Source organism: Anabrus simplex, chromosome 1 (assembly GCF_040414725.1).
Source record: "Anabrus simplex isolate iqAnaSimp1 chromosome 1, ASM4041472v1, whole genome shotgun sequence".
NCBI classification, from domain to species: Eukaryota; Metazoa; Arthropoda; class Insecta; order Orthoptera; family Tettigoniidae; genus Anabrus; species Anabrus simplex.
This window is the reverse complement of record NC_090265.1, coordinates 710,867,925-710,895,660: the sequence shown is the minus strand read 5'-3', so window position 1 is coordinate 710,895,660 and position 27,736 is coordinate 710,867,925. Positions and strand designations below refer to the sequence as shown.

Sequence of the window (27,736 nt, the reverse complement as noted above, 5' to 3'; positions counted from 1 at the left end):
TTTTTTTTCTTTGTTGTAGACTTGTACGTAGATGAAAGAAACAGAGCAAAACAAATAGTTGTTGAATCCAAAAAGAAGTCGTGGTAAGATTTTGGTAATAACCTGGAAAGGCTAGGTCAAGCAGCAGGGAAACCTTTCTGGACAGTAATAAAGAATCTTAGGAAGGGAGGGGAAAAAGGAAATGAACAGTGTTCTGAGTAATTCAGGTGAACTCATAATAGATCCCAGGGAATCACTGGGGAGGTGGAGGGAATATTTTGAACATCTTCTCAATGTAAAAGGAAACCTTCCTGGTGGTGTTGTGAACATCCAAGCTCATGAGGAGGAAAATGATGTTGGTGAAATTACGCTCAAGGAAGTGGAAAGGGTGGTAAATAAACTCCATTGTCATAAAGCAGCAGGAATAGATGAAATTAAACCTGAAATAAAGTATAGTGGGAAGGCAGGGATGAAATGGCTTCATAGAGTAGTAAGATTAGCATGGAGTGTTGGTAAGGTACCTTCAGATTGGACAAAAGCAGTAACTGCACCTATCTATAACCAAGGAAACAGGAAGAATTGCAACAACTATCGAGGTATCTCATTGATTAGTATACCAGGCAAAGTATTCACTGGCATCTTGGAAGGGAGGGTGCGATCAGTAGTTGAGAGGAAGTTGGATGAAAATCAGTGTGGTTTCAGACCACAGAGGGGCTGTCACGATCAGATTTTCAGTATGCGCCAGGTAATCGAAAAATGCTATGAGAGGAATAGACAGTTGTGTCTATGTTTCATAGATCTAGAGAAAGCATGACAGGATACCGAGGGAAAATGTTTTCGCCATACTGGGGAACTATGGAAATAAAGGTAGATTATTAAAATCAAAGGCATTTATGTTAACAATTGGGCTTCAGTGAGAATTGATGGTAGAATGAGTTCTTGGTTCAGGGTACTTAAGGGGTTAGACAATGCTGTAATCTTTCACCCTTGCCGTTCGTAGTTTACATGGATCATTGCTGAAAGGTATGAATTGGCAGGGAGGAATTCAGTTAGGTGGAAATGTAGTAAGCAGCCTGGTCTATGACGACGACTTGGTCTTAATGGCAGATTGTGCCGAAAACCTGCAGTCTAATATCCTGCAACTTGAATATAGGTGCAATGAGTATGGTATGAAAATTAGTCTTTCGAAGACTAAATTGATGTCAGAAGATAAGAAATTCAACAGAATTGAATGTCAGATTGGTGATACAAAGCTAGAACAGGTAGATAATTTCAAGTATTTAGGTTGTGTGTTCTCTCAGAATGGTAATATAGTGAGATTGAATCAAGGTGTAGTAAAGCTAATGCAGTGAGCTCGCAGTTGTGATCAACAGTATTCTATAAGAAGGAAGTCAGCTCCCAGACGAAACTATCTTCACATCGGTCTGTTTTCAGACCAACTTTGCTTTACAGGAGCGAAAGGTGGGTGCTCAGGATATCTTATTCATAAGTTAAAAGTAACAGACATGAAAGTAGCGAGAACGATTGCTGGTACACACAGGTGGGAACAATGGCAGGAGGGCACCCAGAATGAGGAAATAAAGGCTAATTTAGGAATGTTCTCGATGGATGAAGCTGTATGCATAAACCGGCTTCGGTAGTGGGGTCATTCGAGGTGAATGGGGGGAGATAGGTTACCTAGGAGAATGATGGACTCTGCTATGGAAGGTAAGAGAAGTAGAGGGAGACCAAGACGATGATGGTTAGACTCAGCTTCTAATGATTTAAAGATAAGAGGTATAGAACTGAATAAGGCCACAGCACTAGTTGCAAATCGAGGATTGTGGCGACGTTTAGTAAATTCACAGAGGCTTGCAGACTGAACGCTGAAATGCATAACAGTCTATAATGATAATGTATGTATGTCGACAATATATGGCCATAAATACAAAGTACGTTACAAGTGTTTATTCATATATCCACCTATTCAATACTAAGAGATCTTTTTAGAAATTAAATATTATTATAAAATGTTAAGGGACATGTTTCGCCCATATTAAGGGCATTATCAGCCTCAAATTCAAACCTGTATGGTGAAAAATCAGGATCCTGATTGCTCTTACAAGCCATAAAAAGAGGATATCATTATAGGTGTCAGTCTAAACATACAAAATATTAGAATGTCCTTAGCTAAAATTGCAGTATCAAGCTGCATGTCATAAGTTCACATGAATATACTTTCTGGAGCGTTGAAAAACTTGTTGGGGTAGGGCAGTAAACAGCCTATAGTCTATTTAACTGGCTGAAGGAGTGAAAGTCGAATGTGTTATGATAAGATAACAGTCTTCCTTACGTAACTGTGGGAGCAAGGAAAAAGCATTCGGTTGTCTATAGATGTATTTATCTTATTTGAAGGACGAAAGTCGAAGGTTTATCGACGTTGATAGAGCTCTTTGGTGTGAAGTCTGTAACAAGAGGAGAGTGAATGCTTAGGAAGGTATTTTTGAAGAGAATGTGGGTTTAAAGAAAGGTAAAACATGGAAAATGTATAAAAACACTTACCCTTTCGTCTGTGAAGATGTAAATCAGTTATGGAAAGGTTAGTTGAAGAAAAATAACGTTATGTGTAGGTTCATTTATTTGACTGTTAATGCAGTTGCTATGGTAGCGTTGAATGACTGACACTTGTACTTCCGGTATTGTATCGATGTGAGATTGGCGGAGGAGGGTGTGGTTGAGGGGAGGGGGTAGGCGGAGCGTTAAGTTTATGTGTTGTTGGTTGCGAGAGATTTACATGGTCGGACAGGGAGGGAGTCGTGTTGGGTTGCAGGAGAAAGGGTAAGTGTTTTTATACATTTTCCATGTTTTACCTTTCTTTAAACCCACATTCTCTTCAAAAATACCTTCCTAAGCATTCACTCTCCTCTTGTTACAGACTTCACACCAAAGAGATCTATCAACGTCGATAAACCTTCGACTTTCGCCCTTCAAATAAGATAAATACATCTATAGACAACCGAATACTTTTTCCTTGCTCCCACAATTACGTAAGGAAGACTGTTATCTTATCATAACACATTCGACTTTCACTCCTTCAGCCAGTTAAATAGACTATAGGCAGCTGAACAGCCATTTAAGAGATCTGCTGTCTTATCACAACATACGATATTGACATCTGTAACAGTGTATCAGCTTAGCGTTTTCTTATCATCTTCAAGGAGGCACATTTCTGTTTCATTATAAAGACTGAGCTGTTTACTGCCCTACCCCAACAAGTTTTTCAACGCTCCGGAAAGTATATTCATGTGAACTTACGACATGCAGCTTGATACTGCAATTTTAGCCAAGGACATTCTAATATTTTGTATGTTTAGACTGACACCTATAATGATATCCTCTTTTTATGGCTTGTAAGAGCAATCAGGATCCTGATTTTTCACCATACAGGTTTGAATTTGAGGCTGATGATGCCCTTAATATGGGCGAAACATGTCCCTTAACCCTTTGTTACCCATACCTACCATATGGCAACAATTACTTTTACCCTTTACAGAAACGATATTGTACCGAACACCGTACTATTTTAGCCCATATTAGCCACTTGGGTATATTTTCTCCGAAATAATTGTGTTTCTGAAGTTGGTAACACTGTTAGAGCTCCATGTCTTCTGTTTAAGTCTTAACAGCTGCTTCAAACATGGAATCTGAATGGCGGGCTTCGTTTTCAACTGGGAGTAGAAAGTTGATTTGAAGCATGAGTCATTAAATAATATTAGATACATGTCAGTAAATGGCTGTAAATTATATTTTTACTATGAATGAAGTCATATTCCTAATGTATTTTACTGTAATTGGTTCCTAAAATAATTATTGCCATATGGCAACCACGGTCACTGAAGGTTCGGTAGTACACATTTGTTTACTCCTGGATTTTCACACCCTTATCTCATATGATTCAAGTTTCTTGATGAATGTACTATGTACTGTACTGTATTATTATTTCTTATTAGTACAGATAGGTCATTCATATTAAAACTAAAGTTACGAGTTATTTTGTAACGTAGTCACAAAACCTAACAAGAGATGTTTTCTTGGTAGGAACCCCACCTCCTACTGTCATATGAAGATTTGGACTTTATCCTGAACAAAGCAGTAATTCCTGATGGGGATTTATCAGATGTTGATATTGATGACGATGATCCTAAAACAGTAGAACAGAATATTGTTCGTAGGGGTGTTACAACTGATGAACCACCAAATACAGTAGATATGACTGCACTGACTCATAGGCCCAGTCTTCCTGCAGTAGATAATTCTGCTGTAATAGACATTTCTGGTACCAACGGTTCACCAACACAACTGCAGCAAACATCCAGAGACACAGCATTAACATCAACTGACAAAATTAAAGTTTATCCAAAGTGGAGAAAAGTCTATTTTGATTCTCCTTGCACTTTCATTGTTGAAATTTCAGACTATGATTGCGAATTCACTCACAACTGCAGAAATGTCACAAATTCAGAAAAGAGGTGAACCGAGCTGAGAGTTGCACCCTACTTTGAAAAGAAGGCGAAAAGTAGCCATGCCATTTTCTGATGTGAGGTTTGATGGTTTGTGCCAATGGCCAGTTTATATTCCAAAAAACAGAAGTGTAGGAACTGTAAAGTGCGTTTCACCAGAGTGATGTGTAAGAAGTGCAGGATTGGCTTATGCTTGGATGGGAATAATGACTGCTTCTTGCCATTTCACAATCATTAGTTAATATTCAGAAGAACTAGGCCCACATCATATTCAACTATAATTGCAATTTTTTCACTGTCTTACTATATTAAATGATGTGTTTATTGTGTTGTAATCAACTGTAATTTTAATTTTAACCTTTTCACTGTTTTACTATATCAATTGATGTGTTTATTGTGATGTATACCAATTGTGCAATAAGAATATGACATTTTGTGAGTGCCTATTACTTTGACACCATGCCCCAAAGTTGCCATATGGCTATAATAATTACTTCAATAATTACAATGGGAATTTCTTTAAGAATGGTCATATTATCTTATTTGAAAGCCAAATAACACAGTAAGAACAGTGAAATATTTTTTGTAAAGAACAGGATAGAAAGGGTTAACATTTCATAATAATATTTAATTTCTAAAAACATCTCTTTGTATTGAATAGGTGGATATATAAATAAACACTTGTAACATACTTTGTATTTACGTACATTTCAATACGGACCTAACATGAGAATTATAACATATAATATATGGCCACCCGACTTCCTTTGTAAGAGAGAAAGAAGGCAGCAGCTTGGATGGAAGTGTTTTGGTTGCCCTCACTAGTATGAAAAACATTTTTAAGAAATGGTTTGAGAAGGATCCTCCAAGCCGCCTAACTATCCGTCAACTGCTTGAGAAATTTGTATGCTCCAGGTCTATGAGCAATGCCTGTAAAGGGAAGAGTGGATGCCCAAGAAGTATTCAAACGGAAGATAACATCATAAATGTTCAAGGCACACCGATCAGGAGCCCAGGAAAGTCAAGTAAAGGCCGGCGGTCTCCACTGATTAACATTTAACACCAACATGTTACAACTGACATGTATACTGTGATTGTGTCTTCCAATTGACTTTGCATGTTAACTCAGAATGTTGAGATTAACACTTTTAACATTTTGGCGTGTTTTCTGCTCCAAGTGGAAAACATTTCAAGTCAATTCGTTGTTTGTGAGATGTCGGCACGGCTTTGGCAACTTCCGTGCTGTTTCCATTCCAACGGATAGCCTAAACGATGCAAACGACGTACTTTTCGTGAAGTAGGATTATTGTTACAATACTCGCAATACTCATTCTCTTTGTTATAAGCTACAAATACACTACGCGCACGTATGTCATTCTCTCTGCACTATACCGGTACTAAAATTTATAGTCAGAAATGGAGCAGAGAAAGGAGATTACGCTGGACTTAATTTATCATATATAATAGAAAGGCCTTGTTTGTGGGACGTCTCATCAAAGGAATACAGAGATATAGGGAAGAAAGCCGACAGTTTCCAGGAACTCAAAATTATTTATAATTGTTCCCGCGAGTGCATCAAAAAAATCTAGTGTCTCTCCGCTCCCAGTACAGTCGAAAATTGTAAAAAGTTCAGAAAAGTAGGAAGTTGGGGGGGGGGGGGGGGGCAGGGGCGGGCGAAGTTTATACTTCAAAGTGGTTTGCTTTTGAAGCAATGAGCAGGATGAGGGGAGGAAATGTGCCTAATAAAACTGCATTTCTAAATCATAACAAGAAGCAACAGTGGCAATAACAAAGGCCAAATCCTCTTCATATTTTTTCTTTTTTCTAGTGGCTTTATGTTGCACCGACACAGATAGGTCTTATGGCGACGATGGGATAGAAAAGGCCTAGGATTTGGAAGGAAGTGACCGTGGTACAGCCCCAACATTTGCCTGGTGTGAAAATGGGAAACCACAGAAAACTACCTTCAGGGGTGCCAACAGTGGGATTCGAACCCACTATCTCCCGGATGTAAACTCACAGCTGCATGCCCCTAATCGCACGGCCAACTTGCCCTGTAATCCTCTTCATCTGAGTCCATTGTCCTTGTTTGAAAATACTAGAACCACCACCTAAATGTATTACCACAAATTGATAAAATGAACTACCTGTATATAGAAAAAGGAAGTCAAGTTTGACATGTTTATTAAGTGTGGACACAATGTTAAATGAAACAGTATTCAACATTTAATGTTGATGGTGTCACCAGTTAACACTTTTAACATGTTGTTGCTAAATGTTAATCAGAGGAGACCGGCCTTAAGAGATTAGCACTGGAAACTGGCATCGCACAGACAACTGTCTCAAGAATTTTCCACCTCGATCTGGGAATAAGGCCGTATCACATTCAGATCATACAGGCTCTTTCTGACGCTGATAAAAGTGCTCGTGTACGAGCTGTAAAGGTGTTATTAGAGAAGATGCACATAGACCCCAATGTTGTGTTCCTTATGTCAGATGAAGCCACATTTCATGTCAGCAGCAACATAGATAAGTACAATTGCATCATTGGGAGTACAGACAATCCCCATGCAGTATGAGAGCACACTTGATCCTCTCCGAAGTTAACGTATGGTGCGGTATTTCAAAGTTAGGAGTACTTGGTCCATATTTTTTGAATGATCAGAATGTAACGGGAGATGCTTACCTAGATACGTTGCGCCAGTATGTTGTTGAATTATCTTACCCTCCAGATATTAACATCAGGCGATTTCCAGGAAGATTGTGCACCACCACATTTTACCTAAACGGTTCAATATTTCCTGGATGAAACATTTGGTGAACGCTGGACTGGAAGAGGTGGACCTGTGGCTTGGCCAGCACGGTCACCAATTTTTACGTCATGTGATTTCTGGCTATGGGGCCTACTGACATTAATGACCTTAAAAAACGCATAGCAACAGTTATCCCCTCTACCTCTACACCTATGGCGATGTGTGAACGAGCTATGGATTGTATGGTGCAAAGAATTTACACATGCATTGAGAACAAGGTACAAGTTGAAGGAGTGTATTAACTTCATTTGTAATTGTGTACATATGGCCGATTGTATAAACATCATTGACTGGAGATCAGTTTTAATCTAAGTTTAGAAAATGATCTAAGATCAGACCGGTGTTGTGTTGTATAACACTGATCGAAGGTCAACTAATCAAAGTTCATTTTTGATCCCAGTTCATATGTGAGCGCTTGGCAAGAGAGCAGAAACAGCTGAGTATCGCGAGTCACGTTGAACAATGTGAATCTCTTTTCCTTCGCATTCTGTGTGCCGAGCGAAAGAAAGAAAAAATTACCAAAATGAAGCAGATAAAGGACCGTTCTAATTTTTCCAAGGAGGACAAGGATGCCTTAGTTGAAATCGTACCGGATGAGTTGGCTGTGCGGTTAGAGGCGCGCAGCTGTGAGCTTGAATCTGGAAGATAGTGGGTTCGAGGCCCATTGTTGGCAGCCCAGAAGATGTTTTTCTGTGGCTTCCCATTTTCACACCAGGCACACGCTGGTGCTATACCTTAATTAAGGCCACGGCTACTTCCTTCCTACTCTTAGGCCTTTCCTGTCCCATTGTCGGTATAAGACATATTTGTGTCGGTGCGACATAAAGCCAATTCTAAAAAAACACTAGGTAACTTCACTCTTAGCCCCATACTGAGACAAGGGAACTGTCTTTACACAACCCCAAATGTTCTTTCTATTGCTGACCTGGTTGCTTTATGGGCTCGATTATAAACTCGTTCTGCAGCTGTTTCGGCATGAAGTACTGAATTCAGCAGGTAACGGCAACACTGGTAGCCATTGTCTCCCAGGAGGCCTATGCCTTCTGGATTGTCACCTGTTTCGAACTGAGCATGCACTCGTAAATTAATGAAGATATTGCTATCGTGAGCAGATCCTAACCATCTTGCTACGATATTTAGGGACCTGAGCCAAGCATCACAACTTGAACATTTAACGAAAACCACCCATGACGATTCCTATAAACTTCTGTGTTATTACCCCCAGGAGATATTATAGGTATGTGGATACAATCTATAGTGCCTCAAACACCAGGGAAGTGTTGTACATCGAAAAAATCATGCATGATTTTCCTCACGTTTGTTGTTCAGAACTCTTGTTTCAGTGCAGCAATAATATTAGATACACGATGAATGGTTCTGCATACTGTCGCTGCGTCTACATGCAGTAAATCGCCAACGACTAACTGAAAACTTCCCGTGGCAAAGAATCTCAAAGTTAGTAATAACATGTGCATTGGAGACAAAAGTTTGTTTCTCTTGGTAGGTCTAACTAGAATATTATGCAACCTGAGTTCTAGCTGTTCCACGGTATCTTTTCCCAAGTGATCCCTCAGTTTAAACTTCTTATCACTCAATTCTCTCATTGGATTTCCTCTTTCACCGAACACACGGGGAGCCCGACGAAATTAATCATTTTCATCATCAGAAGATATATCCGAGAAATCAGAGTAATCACACATCTGTCAAATATGAACGAGATAAGATAACAACATAAGCAATTTATCGAGGTTATATTATAGAATTATTACATTACAGTATTTAAAAGAAGCGTAATATTGCCTATATACGGACAACAATTATAGCTGGCAATGTATGAGGTTAGACCTCTGTGTATTTTTTAAACCATTTATCGTAACAACACAGGTAATATTTTATTAATAATCAGCTGTTCTTGTATCTCAAGTAGAAAACAACTCCTTGAACTAAGATCAAAGAGTTTGATCGGAGAAATTTCTCCAGTCAAAGTTGATCTTAGTTCAGTGCGAATTGATCTCAGATTAACATTTATACAATACAAATGTCTGAGTTTTGCATGAACTGAGATCAATTTCGCCTCTGATCTAAAATCAAACAGTTTATACAATCGTCCCATAGTGTATTATGTTATTCACATAAAAGTCAATCCCATATAAGTGGTAACATCTGTTCGGACAACCCTGTATGTGAAAGTTCCAACCCAGGACTGAGCACAATTTGAACCTCACCGTTTGTTGGAAAGCCAGCAACTGAGCCACTGCACTTACCACACCCCACTACTCCGAACATGTAATACTCTACGAATAATAATTCACAACTTGTACTACACAATACGGCAAAACAACGAACGTCTGGTGTCAGTTCAGTGACATGTTATTATAGAGTGCTCCAAATGTAAAAAAGGATGAGTGAGGCTAAACTTTGCTAAATTGGTAAAGCTTACATAGACCATATGCAAAAATTAGGTTAGATATCGAACATGGCGTGCAGACATCACAAGAAGTATACAAGGATTTGTCAACATCAGTGGCAAGACCCCGTACAAGAGTAACAGTGACAAGACTATGTTAATTACATTTTACAATTTACAAGTTCTTAGAGCAGTATCAAATAATATAAGTATGGAACAACTGGCTAGTTTCATAAATTTGTATACATAGTGGCAGTCTTATTTAGCTCAGTGTCCTGCTGTCATTATATTTTGTGGTAATCTCTTGTTGTGTATAAAACTATAAAATCACAATACCTATTACTACCATGTTTTACTTTTCGGAAGGCTAAATGCCAGTATGTTAACGACACGAGTACTAGAAAAATGACCTGGCTCCTAGATTTAAAAACATTCGTCATGGCCATGCACTACACGCCTCTCCACACTTCCTGTACACGTGTAGGTTACCGCACTTCCAGCTGGAGCGCTTAACAAGATGCCTGCCATCTCTGTGTGTGTAGGACCCAAGGAGCCTATTGCTTAATGCTGAGACCAAGGTTTTAAATTTAAATTAGCTGGTGAGCAAAACTGAAGGCAACAGGAACACCAAGCTAGATTTAAGAATGCAATTAAGGCATTTTACTCTGAGCCCTGTATTAGGCTCCACGTTTTTAACATGCAAAAATGATTATCTACAATACAATCATTCGACCAATACTTCTGTATGGTTCCGAGACATGGAGTATAACCAAGAAAGAGCAGCAGCAGTTGCAAGTCTTTGAGAATAAAGTTTAGAGAAACATATTTGGCCCAGGGTTCGATCCTATCTCTCAAAGCTGGCAGAAAAGATCTAATTATCAGATTTACACCCTCTGTCAATAACACACTATAATGGGTGTGATAGAATCCAACAGACTGCGCTGGGCAAGACATGTACTGAGGATGCAGGATAACAGACCACGAGTAGATCTATACAAGGGATCTCTTAATGGGAAAAAACCTTCGGGAAGACCCCAAATCACCTGGAAGGAGGAGATCAACAAGGTATGCCGGACCCTCCAAATTGATAACTGACTGATGACATGCCCGGAGCAGGCTGAAGATCGGAAAGGATGGAAGAGGATCGTGAGATCGGCATGGGAACTTCACGTCCCTCCGAAAAATACGGAGTGAGTGGTGTTTCATACTGTAACAGTATGTACTGCATGTGGTTTGGTGTGAAATACTGCAGTGCTAGTTACCTTCAGAACGGTATGTACGAGAATTTAGCATAATTCCGCAAACAGTGAAAGATACCGGTATGTATAGGGTAACAGTCAATGTATGCAGTAGAACCACATTAATCCAGACTTCGCTAAATCAGGATGGCCGTTTAATAAAAACACATAAATGCAATTACAGAAAGCTCTGAAAGGGATGAATATGACCATGATGAAGCAGGTGATACAAACACTATGCCAAAATTTACTGAAATTAAAGACCATCTAAACATTGTCATTAAATACGTTGAAGATAATGATAAAAATATTTGAGGCACCTGCGGGAGTTATTAAAGAAATGCTTCGTGGTAGAGCTGGGAACGGAGCAATTGCTCCTATGATTGCAATCGGTAGTGTGAGTGCAGCGCTCCTTCCGGTATTCTCCGGTAGTAAACTGTTGCTTGGAAACCAATTGGTGTTTTCAGTGGGCGAGTGGAGGACGGAGGAACAGTACTGAATGTGTACTGCTTTGCATATCCAGTAGTGGAACGCAACGGATGTAGTAGCTACTGCTTTGTTAGTGTGAAGAAGGCGAATATATGAAATATATACATTCTCATTTACCGTTAGTGTTTAATAATAATATATACTGTATATATATCCGATAAAAGTCCATGCAAATAGAATACACCTTTTTCATTATATTTCCTTTGAACTATGAACAGCGTCGTCCGGCCCCACGGTGTAGGGGGCAACGCTTCCGCTTGTCACCCGGCGGCCCCGGGTTCGATTCACAGCCATGTCAAGAGTTTTTTAAATTGTAATGATTAATATCCCTGGCCTGGGGACTGGGTGTTTTTGTCATCCTTAATATTCCTTTCCTCACACACAACATTCCACACTACCGCCATTCCAATTACACGCAGGTTCATACAATATGGTGCCAGTAACGGCAAAAGATCCACATGGATGGACGCCCCGAACAAATAGCATTTTAAAGAAAATGACCAGTGTTGAAAAATTTTTTTTTTTGCTAGGGGCTTTACATCGCACCGACACAGATAGGTCTTATGGCGACGATGGGATAGGAAAGGCCTAGAAGTTGGAAGGAATCGGCCGTGGTCTTAAGGTACAGCCCCAGCATTTGCCTGGTGTGAAAATAGGAAACCACGGAAAACCATCTTCAGGGCTGCCGATAGTGGGATTCAAACCTACTATCTCCCGGATGCAAGCTCACAGCCGCACGCCTCTACGCGCACGGCCAACTCGCCCAGTAGTGTTGAAAAACAAAGCGAGAAGCGGGACTCGAACCAGTGATTACGGAGCTTGAACGCTAACCACTCGACCAACGCAGTTTCGTGTTTGTGACCCCAACGCTCCGATACATATTCGACGCGAAATTTCCCTTGCGATTTTCTTGAGAACACCTTAGTAGTATGCCTTACTACTTGCACATTATGTTGTCCTAATGGACTACTAAATGTGTACAAAGTTTGAAGGGAGTCCCTGATCCGAACGTCGTGGCCTCCCCTTATAAGTGTATTGTACCTGTATTCACTCTGTGCTTATTAAATTTGCGTCTATATTTCCTCTGCTTGTTGTGTTTTGTAGATAATGCAAAGTGTATTAGAAAATAATTTAGTATTAGTTTGATGTTTCATCATCATCATCTGTTTACCCTCCAGGTTCGGCTTTTCCCTCTGACTCAGGGCCGGTTCTACCACCTACTGGTAAAGTAGCGCGTAATTTACCCTCCGCGTAAAAGGATGTTTCCGTCCGACCACTCCCAGGTACCGCTACCGGCAGCATAAATCGTCGTTACCCGGCGCGTAATTTATTGGCCACTTCGAGGGCCCGATAAGATTTTACCTGCCGGGCAAATTCTGAGAGCTGAACATTATTAGCTGTATTTCTGGTGATGTGCAACTCAAATTAGCTTAGTATACTGAAAAAAGCAGTATACTGTAACAGTGATCGATATTGTATTGCAGGATTTTGAACATTAATGCTTCCCTTTAGTTGCAACGGTCACACCAGCCTCTCGCATCGGTAGCGCAGGGAACACATTTTATACTCCAAGCTTTCATAAAGAAACTCTAAAAGGATATAAAATCAAAATCAATTTGGAAATCATTTCAAATGGGCTTTAATTTTCTACTTTTTCAGTTTTCGGACACGAGATATATATTACTTTATGTATCTTACTTAACTCAAGTGTTTTCCTAGCGTAATGGTTAACACGCTCGCTTTGTAACACAAAGTTTGCAGGTTCGAGTCTTTATTATGAAGAATCTTTTTTATTTCGATTATTAGCGTTGTGTTAATCTGTATGCTTATTTTCATACGTTCTTATCACAATATTATGCCTACTAGGAAAATTGCTTTATATGTATGCTACTTATAGCAAGTGATATTATGATTAATAGCACATAGGACTGTCGCCCAGGTAGCAGATTCCCTATTAGTTTTTTACATAGTCTTGTAAATTATTTCGAAGAAATTGGAAACTATTCCATTCCCGAATTCCTCTTCCTATGAATGGATATTTATCCCGATTAGTTCTTTACATTTACAGTACCTTCCAACTTTATCTTCATAAAGTTAAAAATTAAAATGAAATGCTTTATCAATAAATGGAAGTATCTGGAACTAAACGAGGTCACAGAACTAGTTGCAAATAGAGCATCGCGGAGATACTTAATCAATTCACAGAAGCCTGCAGATAGAATGCTCAAAAGCAATAAGTCCGTAAAGAAGATGTGTGTGTGTGTGTGTGTATATACGTATATGGAAGCGCGTAAAAGAGAGTTAAGAATAACGGCAGGGAACGAAAATAAATTTTAAAATGTAAATTAGAAATACGATGAAAACCTGCGTACCTTCTATTACGGAGCGAGCGACTTGACCAATCTACTACGAGAATACTTTTAAAAAACGCTGCCTTACATGACAGGTTATAACTGGCGTAAGAAAATGCAATCTCGAGATTTTAATCCCAATTAGGTATTGATATTGAAGATCATAGATTAAAATCACGAAAACTTGACATGAATCGTTGTCCGTAACTCTTAAGACTCCCTTTATTAGGCTTTTTGGTGATAATCAGCAGACGCAAGCACAGGGGAAATAAGACAATCGAAATGGGTTTCATGCATCTGACGATAGATAGCACCACACTCGAAAGCGAGAAATCGCTGAAAATCAGTCTAGCCAACTTCGTATATCGGTGTCTAGCCCCGGGTAGCTACCTAGCGCTTGCGCAGAGGTGGTTGGACGCAAGCCAAAGTACCAGCCGATTTACACCTCCAGGTAGTTTACCTCCCGGGCAGCTGCCAGCCACTTTACCAGCAGATGGTAGAACCGGCCCTCAGTGAGGGATCCCACCTCTACCACCTCAAGGGCAGTGTCCTGGAGCTTCAGACTCTGGGTCGGGGGGCACAACTGGGGAGAATGACCAGTAACTCACCCAGGCGGCCTCACCTGCTATGCTGAACAGGGGCCTTGGTGGGGGATGGGGAGATTGGAAGGGATAGACAAGGAAGAGGGAAGGAAGCGGCCGTGGCCTTAGGGTAAGTACCATCCCGGCATTTGCCTGGAGGAGAGGCGGGGAAACCACTTCCAGGATGGCTGAAGTGGGAATCGAACCCACCTCTACTCAGTTGACCTCCCGAGGCTGAGTGGACCCCGTTCCAGCCCTCGTACCACTTTTGAAATTTCATGGCAGAGCCGGGAATCGAACCTGGATCTCCCGGGGGTGGCAGCTAATCACGCTAACCACTACACCACAGAGGCAGACTAGTTTGATATTTAATCCCATTTTTAGATGGTATTCATGTTAAGGAATTTAATAAATTTTACAAAAATTTGTACCACACATGCCACGAAGACCGTCTGATGCATGGAATTTCTTTGAAATTACTGATGATAAACATCAGCAAAATGCAAATTTTGCGGCCGCATTTACGTGAAGGGTGGTAGTGCATCAAATTTGTGGGATCATATCAAGAGGCATCACAAGAGTGAAATGAGCAGGTTGGCTTCAGCAGCAGAAAACAACATTGCTGTATTAAGCGCGAGTTGTGAGAAAAGGGCATTGAATAGACGGGTGAAATACCTTTACGTTGTCATACCAATAATGTGTTTAAACGTGCCGCTACATTACATTCACTCCGTAGTTTACTTGATACAACCGGGTGATGACGTCACAACAACTGCTCCGCTCCGTTCCAACCACTAGCCAGCACTCTACCGTTGGAACTAGTCAGCCAGGTAGAGCATATAAACAATTCCAATAAGTTCTTTCTCATCAGTAATAAATGAGCTACGAGTATAATTTATGTAAGAGCATCGTATATAGCACCTGTTCACATGCAATGGAATATAATTATTACTTAAACATTTTAACTATTATAATATTGTAAATGCATTTGCAAGAGCATAATATATGACAATATTCAGTCTACATTATTTTATCCCCCTGCACCTATTGCAAACTGAATTTCTTCTTCTTCTTTTATCTGTTTACCCTCCAGAGTCGGTTTTTACCTCGGACTCAGCGAGGGATCCCACCTCTACCGCCTCAAGGGCAGTGCCTGGAGCTTCAGACGCTGGGTCGGGGATACAACTGGGGAGGATGCTCAGTACCTCAGCAGGCGGCCTCAACTGCTATGCTAAACAGGGGCTTTGCGGGGGGATGGGAAGATTGGAAAGGGTAGACAAAGAAGAGGGAAGGAAGCGGCCGTGGCCTTAAGTTAGGTACTATCCGGGCATTTGCCTGGAGAATTGGGAAACCACGGAAAACCACGTCCAGGATGGCTGAGGGTGTAATCGAACCCACCTCTACTCAGATGACCTCCCGAGGCTGAGTGGACCCCGTTCCAGCCCACGTACAACTTTTCAAATTTCGTGGCAGAGCCAGGAATTGAACCCGGGCCACCGGGGGTGGCAGCTAATCACACTAACCACTACACCACAGAGGCGGATGCAAACTGAATTTCAACAGATCAAAATCTGTTATTCCTAACGTAACAAATGAGGCAATCTTTAAACGACTGCAGCATTTGAATGACAAACGTAGAAAACTCGTGCACCTGTGGACTTAGTAGCGACACCTAAATTGTAATTCCACCCAAGATCACCGTTACTACATTGCCCACATTAAAGCATTTGAATTTTCCGCCAGTGAATTCAATCGGAGGATTACCGGAGGTCTCCAGAGGTAGAGCGAAAACTCCTCTCTGCTCCTACCATTGTCAGCTCTAGCCAGTCTGTCTTCGTCTTAGCTATGTCATGTTCCATAGTTTCATCTGAGATTATATCGGTTCGTCTTTGAACGCAGCACTGGGAAACGGAGCAGTTGCTCCTATGATTGCAATCGGTAGTGCGAGTGCACCGCTCCCTTAGGTATTCTCTGGTAGTAAACTGTTGCTCGGAAACCAATCTGTGTTTTCGGTGGGCGAGCGGAGAACAGAGTAACAGTACTGAATGTGTGCTAGCTTGCAGTTCCAGTAGTGGTGCGCAACGGATGTGCTAGCGACATAGTAAATACTGCTTTATAAGTATGATGAAGGCGAATATATGAAATATACACATTCTCATTTATCGTTCATGCTTCATTTGTCGATTACTTTTGTAACAATTTGCTTTATGTCATGCCGACTTATGGCGACGATGTGATAGGAACGGCTAAGGAGAGCAATTTCTAGGTGTGAAAATGGAAAATGATCCAGGCAAACGCCAGGATGGTACCCAAGTGACGGTCACGACCGCTTCCTTCCCACTTCCAGGCCTTCCCTATACCATCATCGCCATAAGACCTATCTGTGGCGGTGCGATGTAAAACAAAACAAAAAATGTATCCCCGACCCAAAGTCTCACACTCCAGTACACTGTCCTTGAGGCGGTATAGGTGGGATCCCTCTCTGCGTCCGTTGGAACACACAACCCTGGAGGGTAAATTGATAGAAAGACTATAGTTATTATTATTATTATACTCCCGTGACCACTTCTGTGGTTTTGTGAGACGCTAAGATGCCGGCATTTTGTCCCACAGGAGTTCTTTCATGTGCCGGTATAGTTGCCGACATGAGACTCTCGTATGTGACCACCTTCAAGTACTGCCGAGCAAAGTCGGAATTGAAACCGCAAGCTTGAACTCAGAAGGCTCTACCGTCTGAACTACTCAGCCCAGTAGAGCATATAACCAGTTCCAAACAGTTCGTACTCTCCAGTGCCGGGAGTGTCCGAGGACAAGTTCGGCTCACCAGATACAGGTCTTTTGATTTGATTCCCGTAGGAGACCTACGCGTTGTTATGAGGATGAAATGATGATGAAGACGATGCAAACACCCAGCTCCAGAGAAATTAACCAATTAAGGTTAAAATTCCCGACCCTGAAGGGAATCGAACCCGGGACTCCTGTGACCAAAGGCCAGCACGCTAACCACGTGGCTATGGAGCCGGACATACTCTTCCGTAATAAATGAGCTACGAGTATAATTAATGTAAGAGCATCGTACATAATTCATGTTTATTTTTTACTAATAATAATATTGTAAATGCATTTCCAACGGTATTACATATGCCAATATTCAATCTACAGTATTCTATCCACCTATACCTATTGCAAACTGAATGTCAGCTGATCAAAATCTGTTATTCATAGCGTAACAAATAATGCGGCGATCTTGAAACGACTACAGCATTTGAATGACAAACGCAGGGGAGCACATGCGTCTGTGGAATTAGTAATGAAATCTAAATTGTAATTCCTCCTAAGATCACCATTACAACATTGCCCACATTAAAGCATTTGAATTTTCCGCCAGTGAATTCAATCGGAGGACTACCGGAGGTCTCCGGAGGACGAGCGAAAACAACTGCTCCGCTCCTACCATTCCCAGCTCTACGTCGCGGCCCTAACTCGGAGACTTGCGCCCCCAGACACCCTTTGCCCGATCCCAGTCCAATGGTTTTGTCAATAACCTAACCAACCCCGACCAATAACCTATCCAGACCAATTGTTTTGTCACTAGCGGGACCTAACCAATCCAGAATCCAGACCAATGGTTTTGTCACGAGTTGGCAGCCCTGTGCACCGCACAATCACAACCATTGCAAGAAGTCTGAGAAAAAGAAACCAATGACTGCAATCGTGCCTAGATGTCTGCAGTGAAAATGGCGGTGAAAATGTGCTGCAGTAACTGATAGGTAATGGATACCAATAAACGCAATCCTGGAAACTCGAAGACCTAATCCATATTGGAACAAATGAAAATGAAATGGTGTATGGCTTTTAGAGCAGGGAGTGTCCGAGGAACAACATGGCAATTTATTTTTATGAAGTGTTATGCTTACACACAAAATCATTTATCCAAGTTGTCTTCCAGGAACACGTTGAGCCATTTCATAGGACAGGTATCATGTCAAACAGGAAAGACAGCGGAATAGAGCCACCTCTTGCTAAAAGTTCATTATACTTTTTTATTTGGGGCATATCAAACACTTACAGAGGTACCAACCTTTGAAGTGGGTTATCAGTAATCCCCACTCCATCAGAAAACGGGGTCAAACCCAAAGCATGCTTCTCCTCTCTTGATGACACCCTGTTTGAGCTTCCCAACAACAATCGATTATTACTTATATCATATTGTATGTATAAAGGAAAATGAACCTTACATACATTCTACTGTAGGAGTACCTAAATAGGCCATTTAATAATAATGTTATCTGCTTTACGTCCCACTAACTACTTTTTTTTTCAAGGTCTTCGGAGACGCAGAGGTGCCGGAATTTAGTCCTGCGGGAGTTCTTTAACGTGCCAGTAAATCTACCAACACTTTACATACATGCATAGGAAAATGAACACAACAAAAATTGTTTCGATGGACTGCATATCCATAAATATGTGGCTGGGAGACGTGACCACCAGTCTTAAGGAAAATAATGGACAGGAAAAGCATTGTCAGATACGTGGTATTGCTCGCGCAGGGACAAGCGCTTTTCAGAGTAGGTTATTATTTACTATCAACATTGAAAACTGCTTCTGTGGGCGAGTTATTGTCAGGTACAATTAAAACTGCAAATACAACATCAAGGTTTTATAGCGGAATAGGGGTCCTTCATTTACAATTACTTTCAAAATGCTCATGGGTAGCAAAACGAAATGGCAACTGAACAAGTATAGTTGCCAACTCACAGGCACTGAAACCAGGAGGGTGGCTGCCTGGTGTTGAAGTGTACAATCTGACACAGTCCGTTGCCTACGAGATATAAAAGGCTGGGACATAGCCACTAATTTGTCGCTGAAAAAGCGGCCCGACCGTGTTCATGGTTTGGCCGCTAAATGTCAGGTTTCCGTTCTGTTCTTGGCGGACTTTAACATTGTGATATGCAGAGTAATTGTGATGCTGTGTTGATTTTGTGCAATTTATTGTGAATTTTGTTTCTGTCGGTGAGTGTTTGTGAGGTTGAGAAGAAGGTGCACTGTTGTGTACCTCCCTGTATTTCGGATGACACTAAAAGAACCATGAAAATTGACATTCCGTAGCACCGAGCTCGATAGCTGCAGTCGCTTAAGTGCGGCCAGTATCCAGTATTCGGGAGACAGTGGGTTCGAACCCCACTGTCGGCAGCCCTGAAGATGGTTTTCCGTGGTTTCCCATTTTCACACCAGGCAAATGCCGAGGCTGTACCTTAATTAAGGCCACGGACGCTTCTTTCCACTTCCTAGCCCTTTCCTGCCCCATCGTCCCAATAAGACCTACTGTATCTGTGTCGCTGCGACGTATAGAAACTTGCACAAAAAAAAAAAGTTACATAGTTTCCCTTCAGAGTGCGGTGTTGAGGGAGAAATGGAAGCAAACTATTTCTAGGCAAGGTGATATAGTAGGATCTCTTTAGGTACCTAGCAATTCTTCTCATAAAACAGATTTCAGTTATCCTGTTCACAAACCGGAAAATGTCAAATGCAGGAAGCGTCCAGCTCCCAAAAATGATGTATTGCCATCAAAATTTAGTAAAAGTTCCGATTCAGATAACGATGAACATACCATATCTTCATACGTCAGCCACAAACGAAAAAGGAGTACAAGTCTCGTTTCTATATCAAGGAAAGTCTACGAGTATCTCTGTTAAATCTAAAAAATACACAGATGAGAAAATTAAATACCAGATTACAGAAAATAATCTGTAAATTGAGAAATAGGATACGGGTAATGAAATCAGAAAAAAAGTTTTACGGTATCTGAACTTGACCAAAAAGCAAATCAAATTGAAAAGCATGCTAAAATTGGTCATTTAAGGCCCGGTTGTATAAAACATTTGATCTGAGTTTAACGAGAAAAACTGGCTGCCAGTCAAGTTGAACTTCGATTTTCCGTTGTATAAACGCTAATCTAAGATCATCTCGTCTCGATCTAAGTTCAGATTTGACTGGCGAATATTCGTCGGTTAATCTCCTTGAACCTAGATCATTATCATTCATATTAAACATTGAACTAGCCCTGAAGACTTGAGAAGTGTTTCCTTCTATCGTATCTGCGTAAGAATACCGCACCTTAATAATATCGAGATGAGTTATAAATATCTTGAATGCTAGTAGTTAAATAATATTGCTAAAGATCGCTCGATTTTTCAGAAGTGAGGTTATGTGAATATCATATAAACAATAGCCTACTGCCATACCAACACGTTATTGTTACTTAGTTTTATGATACTGCTTCAATAATTAATTATTTTAAATTATGTTTCAAGTTTACAAAACAAAGCAACTGTGTAATATGTGTAATATATATATATATATATATATATATATTCTTTAGCAGGAATGTCAGATTATTCCGATTTTTCGTCTGATGAAGAGTTGATTTTACGATGAGCTCCTCGCGTCTTTCGGTACAGACGGAATCCGATGACTGAAATGAGTGATCAAATGTTCAAAATGAGATTTCGTTTCTCGAAAGATGTTGAGGAACGACTGGAACTGAAGTTAAGGGACACACTACAAAAACCTACTCAAAGAAATTATCCCGTCACCCATGTGTATGTTTTATGCTACAAGTTTTCAAATGGTTGAGGGAGATCTCTTCAAATTGACAAGTCAATGGCTTTCTCTTTCAACTGTGATGTCACCATATCGGTTCTTTTATTTTCTATTATATCTTTGCACCTTGATAGTACAATATCCACCAGATCGTCCTTTTATTTCGGTGTGAAATTCGCAGAACGCTCCTTTGAATTTCCTTCCATGTTTACTTCGCGAGATTTCAATATTCTCTTCTTCTCCTTCTTTGACAGTCACGGCAATTTCGTATTTCATTTGTTTACAGTCATGGCCAGGTCAATCCTGCCATTTATGTATTATCCAAAGGGCCGAGCTATTTCGTATTTAATTTGTTTTGCGGTGTTGCCACGTCCAATTTTTTGAACTCCGATTACATTTGAACTACACGTGTAAACCGAGTTCAGTTGTACATAACGCGATGAAGTCGTAATCTCAGTTCATTTTCAGAACTAAGTTCTTAATTGATCTCCAGTCAGATGTCTTTATACAACTGGGCCTAGGAGTTTTATTCCTGTTAGAACGAATTTAATTTTCTTCTTCTTTCTTCATCCGTTTACACTCCAGGGTCGGCTTTTCCCTCGGACTCAACGAAGGAGATCCCACCTCTACCGCTCAAGGGTAGTGTCCTGGAACACCAGACTTTGGGTCGGGGGATACAGCTGGGGAGGATGACCATTACCTCGCCCAGACAGCCTCACCTGCTATGCTGAACAGGGGCCTTGTGGAGGGATGGGAAGATTGGAAAGGACAGGCAAGGAAGCGGCCGTGGCCTTAAGTTAGGTACTATCCTGGCATTTGCCTGGAGGAGGTGGGAAACCACGGAAAACCACTTCGAGGATGGCTGAGGTGGGAATCGAACCCACCTCTACTCAGTTGATCTCCCGAGGCTGAGTGGACGCCGTTCCAACCCTCGTACCACTTTTCAAATTTCGTGGCAGGGCCGGGAATCAAACCCGGACATCCGGGAGTGACAGCTATTCACACTAACCACTACACCACAGAGGCAAACACAAATTTAATTTTATGGGAAGAAAAAAGAGAAGTACAGTGAAACGACGCTTAAATATTTGCGTAACGGGCATAATATCGCTCACCAAACAGTGGCTTCAATACAAATGTCAAAATATCAGATGTGCAGAGGAAAAGATTGGATCACTGATAATTGATGAAAGGGCGATTACACCCAAAGTTATTTATGACCGCAATCTCGATCCGCTTATCGGATACTCTGAGGCACAATTGAAGGAACCGGTAAGAAGTGACAAACTCGCTATCAGATTTCTCTGCTTCTTTCGTGAATTACTTATTTCGTTTAAGCATATTGTAAGAAATACGTTGTAGAAAATAAGTCAAAGAATTGCTCTTGGTCTATCTTTGATCTCATATCTGTTTGCTGCCTCTTGAAATTACTAGTTTTAATGAATTTTTATAGTTTTTCTTATTCGAACATGCTGTAATGAGCGGGCGAGACAGATCAGTAAAGAGAACTCTAGCGGCACTTGCCGGAAGTACCTCGAGGACGAGTCTAGTGTGCTGTATTTCCCGGCCTTGTGTATCTCGTAGGCAACGCACAGTCAGTCATGCAACAGGTTGAAAATATTTGTTTCATCATTTTAGGATTGGTTGCAGATAATCACAAGACAAATGTGAAGACAACTGGCTATCCAATGGAAAAGCATTGATGTCTCAGATTCCTCACTCTACCATCAAAACAGACCTGGGGCCTGTTCCACAAAAGTATGGTCTTGTACATTACAAGTAAATTCTCTAGTAACTTGTACAAATACCAGAGTTTCTGTTCCACAAAAGAATTTTCTACAGTTGTACTTTACTACTCCATACTTACAAATTACTAGTGAATTTTTATAGGCGTGTTCCACAGAAGTACTAGTACTTGTAACTTACTAGCGAAATGAGAAGAATTCTCTACCAGTGAAAGGACAATAATATATAAATGTACTAGTGCTATTTAAATACGCTTATTTTGGATACATTTTGATAAATATGTGGTCTAGCAGTAGTGATAGTGATGGTGATGAAAATGAAAACTATCGTCTGTACAGGGAAAGAATAAACTTCCAGTTTAACACTGTATTTGAATACAATGAACGTTTTAGGTTAAGCACAATACAAGTGGAAGAACTTTTGATAGATATTGGCCATGGCTTAAAATATCCTACGAACAGAAATAAATCTCTCTCTGCTAAACAACATTTACTAACAACATTACATTGGCTAGGAAATGGTGGTCAGTACCATGGTACTGCAGATATGCTTGGGATGGCAAAATCTTCGGTCTGTGGTAGCTGCAATAAATGATATAAAATTTCCTCAAATTGTTTGTTGGCCTGAAAATACTGAAAAAAAAACAAACAAACCATATTCCAAGAAGGGCATTCCTGGAATCATTAATGAGCAGAATATCTCTTACATACGTCCAACTTTCCCCCTCAAAACCTCCATGAGCTTTTCCCAAGTCAAATATTTCCATCCAACCATTTATTTTGTCTTGTTTTTTCAGACTCTCGGTGAATCCAGCGAAACGAATATCTTTTCTACCTTCTATTTCCTTCAAAATGAATAACTTTGTTTCTCTTGACATCATTTTAACAATTCATGCAGAGTTTGCAATTTCGTAACAATTAAGTTTGGCGGCCGAATATCGTTATTAGCGGCATCTGATTTCTAATGACAGACCAAGGTAGGTATGTTAGACTCTCGTAGAACATACGCGAGGATCGCGGAAGAACAGAATGGGTGATAACGGAGTAATTTCCTATCATCAAAGAAATAAACTGAAAAATAACATCGTAGCATTAAAAAATTCACAGGAATATTAGTTCTTTCAATCTTTGCTGCATAAGTTACAGTAAAATACGATATTACGATAAATGAGGCAAGCATAACCTAATTCAACGAATGGAATACGAAGATAAACAGCTGATTCATGCTATGACGTAGTATGTTTATTGATATGTCGTCACTTGTAAAACTTGTAACAATTCACTGGTAATATACAAGAGACTATCAATCTTTTGTGGAACAGAAATGTACAACTCCATACATTACAAGAACCCACACTAGTAACTTGTAATGTACAAGACCATACTTTTGTGGAATAGGCCCCTGTATTCCTAGCCTTTGACTTGTGTCACATCCCTGAAAACATAAGGACATCACTTTTAGAAAAGACCATGAATGATGGGGAAGAAGAAATTAGTGCCTGTCAGTGCGCCAACTGACATCCTATTAGTGCTGAGAGGTGGATAGTGGGGAAATTGTATACTAGTCCAATGTATATGATCTCGGCCAGAGTGGAAAGGCGTGTAGAGCATAGCAGAAGGCAAGGGATAAAACAATGGTAAATAAATTGTTTATCGCAAGGTCCTCCTTGCACATATAAGAGCATCACACTGCTTCATCTTCATGTAACATACAATAATGTACACATAAGAAAACATAACCAAAAACGTCACAAACGATAAAAACCCCAAAATCGTCATTTATTTTTCGATAGTTTAACCTCTGACATCCATGCTTTGGTTAGATCCAGTGAGAGACAAAGAATTATGCTGGGCATAAAGCGGGCCACACGTTCCGATATATATATCAAGAGGCAGTCTAATGACGCGGACTCTAGATACAAGTCTCTCGTCTCTGTGGCACTATACCCACCGAGATTTGTTGCTAGTTATGGTGGAAAGAATATGGCATCTGATCCTCCAGCAGACAAAATGCTTGCTCTGGGGATAGTTCTTGAGGATTGTTAAATGAAAAATCAAAGGAAAAACTGAAGAATGTTGTCTAAAAATGATTAAGGTCGATAGTAAATCACACTCATATTTCACTTAAAAGAGTTGCTCCAAAAGATTTATTTAATCATTTGAGGATGGATGTCCAAACATTTTATATTTTGTCAGAATTGAGAGGCCCTGAAATTTGAAGACAAGATACCATTATTAGGGAAGTAGTGAGTGCCAAGGAAGGACTAGAGCCAACATTGAGGAACTTTGGACTCGCAAAGGTATAAGTCCTGGATCCACCGGCATTGGAGAGCACGAGCTTCGCATCTGTGTAATGTCAATGGAAGGTTGAGGTATACAATAATGGTGGATAATTTGAAAGGAGATTTTCGCCGTTTGACACAACGTAAAAATATAATACAGATCCAAGGCCCCACTAGATTGGGTGCGAATTTTGTTCATTTCGCACCAAAATGCTCATCAGAAAATGTGACTTCTTGACCTGAAACTCTCTAACAGCCTCAGGGAAATGCATCTGCTAAAATGTAACCAAAATTCCACCTACTATCACTGTAACTGTCATTTCTTGAACCCCATGAATGGTATAACTTTACATCCTGAAGCCCAACGTTTATAACATTATAAGGAAGTGAAAATAATGCGAATCTTACTTGGAATTCCTTTTAGAGGAGAGATGTGTTCATTGCCATGTCTAGGAACCCACCAGCCCGCCCCAAGAAGTATATTTACTTTTATAACCTAATAAAGAGCAGTAGCCGCCATCGTCCACGGCTAAAGTAGCTTCTTGCATTCTCATTGGTCATGGTGAACAGAATGTGACGTCATTGCCATCAATGCTGATAAATACATTGCATTACCAACCCCGGCTGAATAAAAGCACAAACAAACAAACACCATGTAAAATAACAATGCGGCTTTAACCGTCCAGACCAAGGGTCTTGTCGAGATCCTATCCTAACCGTCCGCATGGCAAGAACCAGTCAGACCAATGGTCTTGTCCAGGTCTTATGCTAACCGTCTGCACGGCAAGAACCAGTCCAGACCAATGGTCTTGTCCATGGCAAGAATCCTAACCGTCCAGAAAAATCGTGTTTTTACACGAAACTAGGGGCCTAAGGCCGCTTCGCGGCTTCTAACCGTCCAGACCAATGGTCTTGTCCACGGCAAGAATCCTAACCGTCCAGACCAATCGTGTAACAATAATCACCACCACCAGCTATCAAAGCACCTCACTCATTAGTTCCTCAGTACAGAAGTTGGCAGCTCTGAGCATAGCTTCTCAACATCCTTCCTGAGAAGGCCGCGAGCGTGTAAACAAACGACAGTCGTTCCGCGCGCAGCTGAATGTTTAAAGATAAAAATTTCATTGTTCCGTATTGAAATTATTGATGTTAAAAATTAAATAACTGAGTATTGAATAGGTTGAACCTCCAGTTATTTAATTTTTAACAGCTGAATGTAGCGAGTGCTGGGCTGCGAGAAGTAAAGTAATAATCCCATGAACATGTGTACTTCCGGTAGGAAATTATAAATTCTTCCCAAAATGCACGCTCAAATATTTCTATGCTCATGATCACTTCTCAGAGAAATAGTTTCTGTTAAAGCGCAGTGATACATGCGATACTTCCCTACACACGCGGTACAGCGGCGGAGACTTGTATCCGTCTCAAGGTCTCTCGACCACTCAGTTTCCTCCTACCAAACGAGACCAGTTGTGATGTTACATACAATAGAACTGGTATCAAATACGCGTTTGATGAGACACTTCTTTGATACATATCTCAGCATGTATGGCCAGCTTAAAGGTATAGGCTTCCTTTCAGTGTGTGTCTCATACAGGTATTAAGTAAAGTTCAAGCTCATAAATTCTTGGCATGCTGTAATGTAGCCTAACTGGTATCCACTGTTTGTGAGTTCTACTAGTAGTTAATAATATAAAATTCATAGGCGAGAAGACAAAACAGAAACTTGACGTTCCAGCCACAGATGATTACATAAACAATGCAGTTAATGTATCGTGTAATGTTGTACCAGAATAATCGAACTATCCACGCACTGCCTGATAACCGTGAACTGTATTCCCTTCCTAATAAATCCAGCCACCCAAAACGTACGACGAAAACTCAGCTCTGAACCGTAATAGTCACAGGACTTCATTAGAAAAGCCACAATTGTCAACAAAATATTACCTGATAGTGTTGTCCGTTCGCATCCTAACCCACTGTGGTATGGGTCTGTTTTGCTTCAACTTCTTGGCAAGTTTCTGCTTGATCCGGAATGTTTTGTGTGCAGACTAAAACAGGAAAAGAACAGAACAAATACATCATTAAACAAAACTCTTCAAACCAAAATATTATCAAATAATTAGTCCATCTAAACATTTTCCATTACCATCTTGCACGCTTTCTCCTCGTCGATCGTTACGAAAGAAAATGAATGAGTAGAACGTTACCAAAGAGAGTACAACGCGTTAAAAAACTTTTGCCAGAAGCGTTGCTTACACTATTTGTTCTGTTCTGTTCGTGAAGTTGATTCGGGCTCGTTATGCTTAAACTATAATACAAGGCCATGAAATGTAGTAAAGGAAAAAGGAGCAGTCCTTGTTCACCATTTAGCCACTAGGATCACGTTCTTGCTCCCTTGTGCTCGATTAGCTGTGTATGTCTATAAGTAAATTATACACTAAATAAAGAGAAGTGAAAGTTGTTATGAGTATTCACAGTACCTTATTTATAATGTTGTGCTTCATACACTTGGATAGGTGTCTAAAGCTTTAAAACTTTCCTACTCAGGCAGGGGGCTTCTTATCAAGTTTAAAAACTTTCTCACTTCTACTTGAGTGGCTCGAAGCAATGTTGTCTAATAGAGGTCTCGAAACATTTTTGGAGTAGAAAAAGAGGTAGTTTGTCGTCTTTACACTCTCTACACTTAATTTCACTGATGTACCTGGCTTTCAGAAAAAAACGTACACATTTTTATTAACTGTCGTCG

General features: G+C 40.5%; 1 protein-coding gene across 1 annotated transcript in view; it reads right to left on the bottom strand.

Moving 5' to 3' along the window:
- LOC136872310 (large ribosomal subunit protein eL39) overlaps positions 1-27,278 on the bottom strand; it is a 45,332-nt gene extending 18,054 nt beyond the window's left edge. The window contains exons 1-2 of the mRNA XM_067146128.2: positions 27,137-27,278; positions 26,935-27,038 (exon numbers count right to left, since the gene is read on the bottom strand). Coding sequence (XP_067002229.1) covers positions 26,935-27,038; positions 27,137-27,139 — 107 coding nt within the window. The 5' untranslated portion in view covers positions 27,140-27,278. The remainder of the gene's footprint in view (positions 1-26,934; positions 27,039-27,136) is intronic.
- Positions 27,279-27,736: the final 458 nt, after the last annotated feature.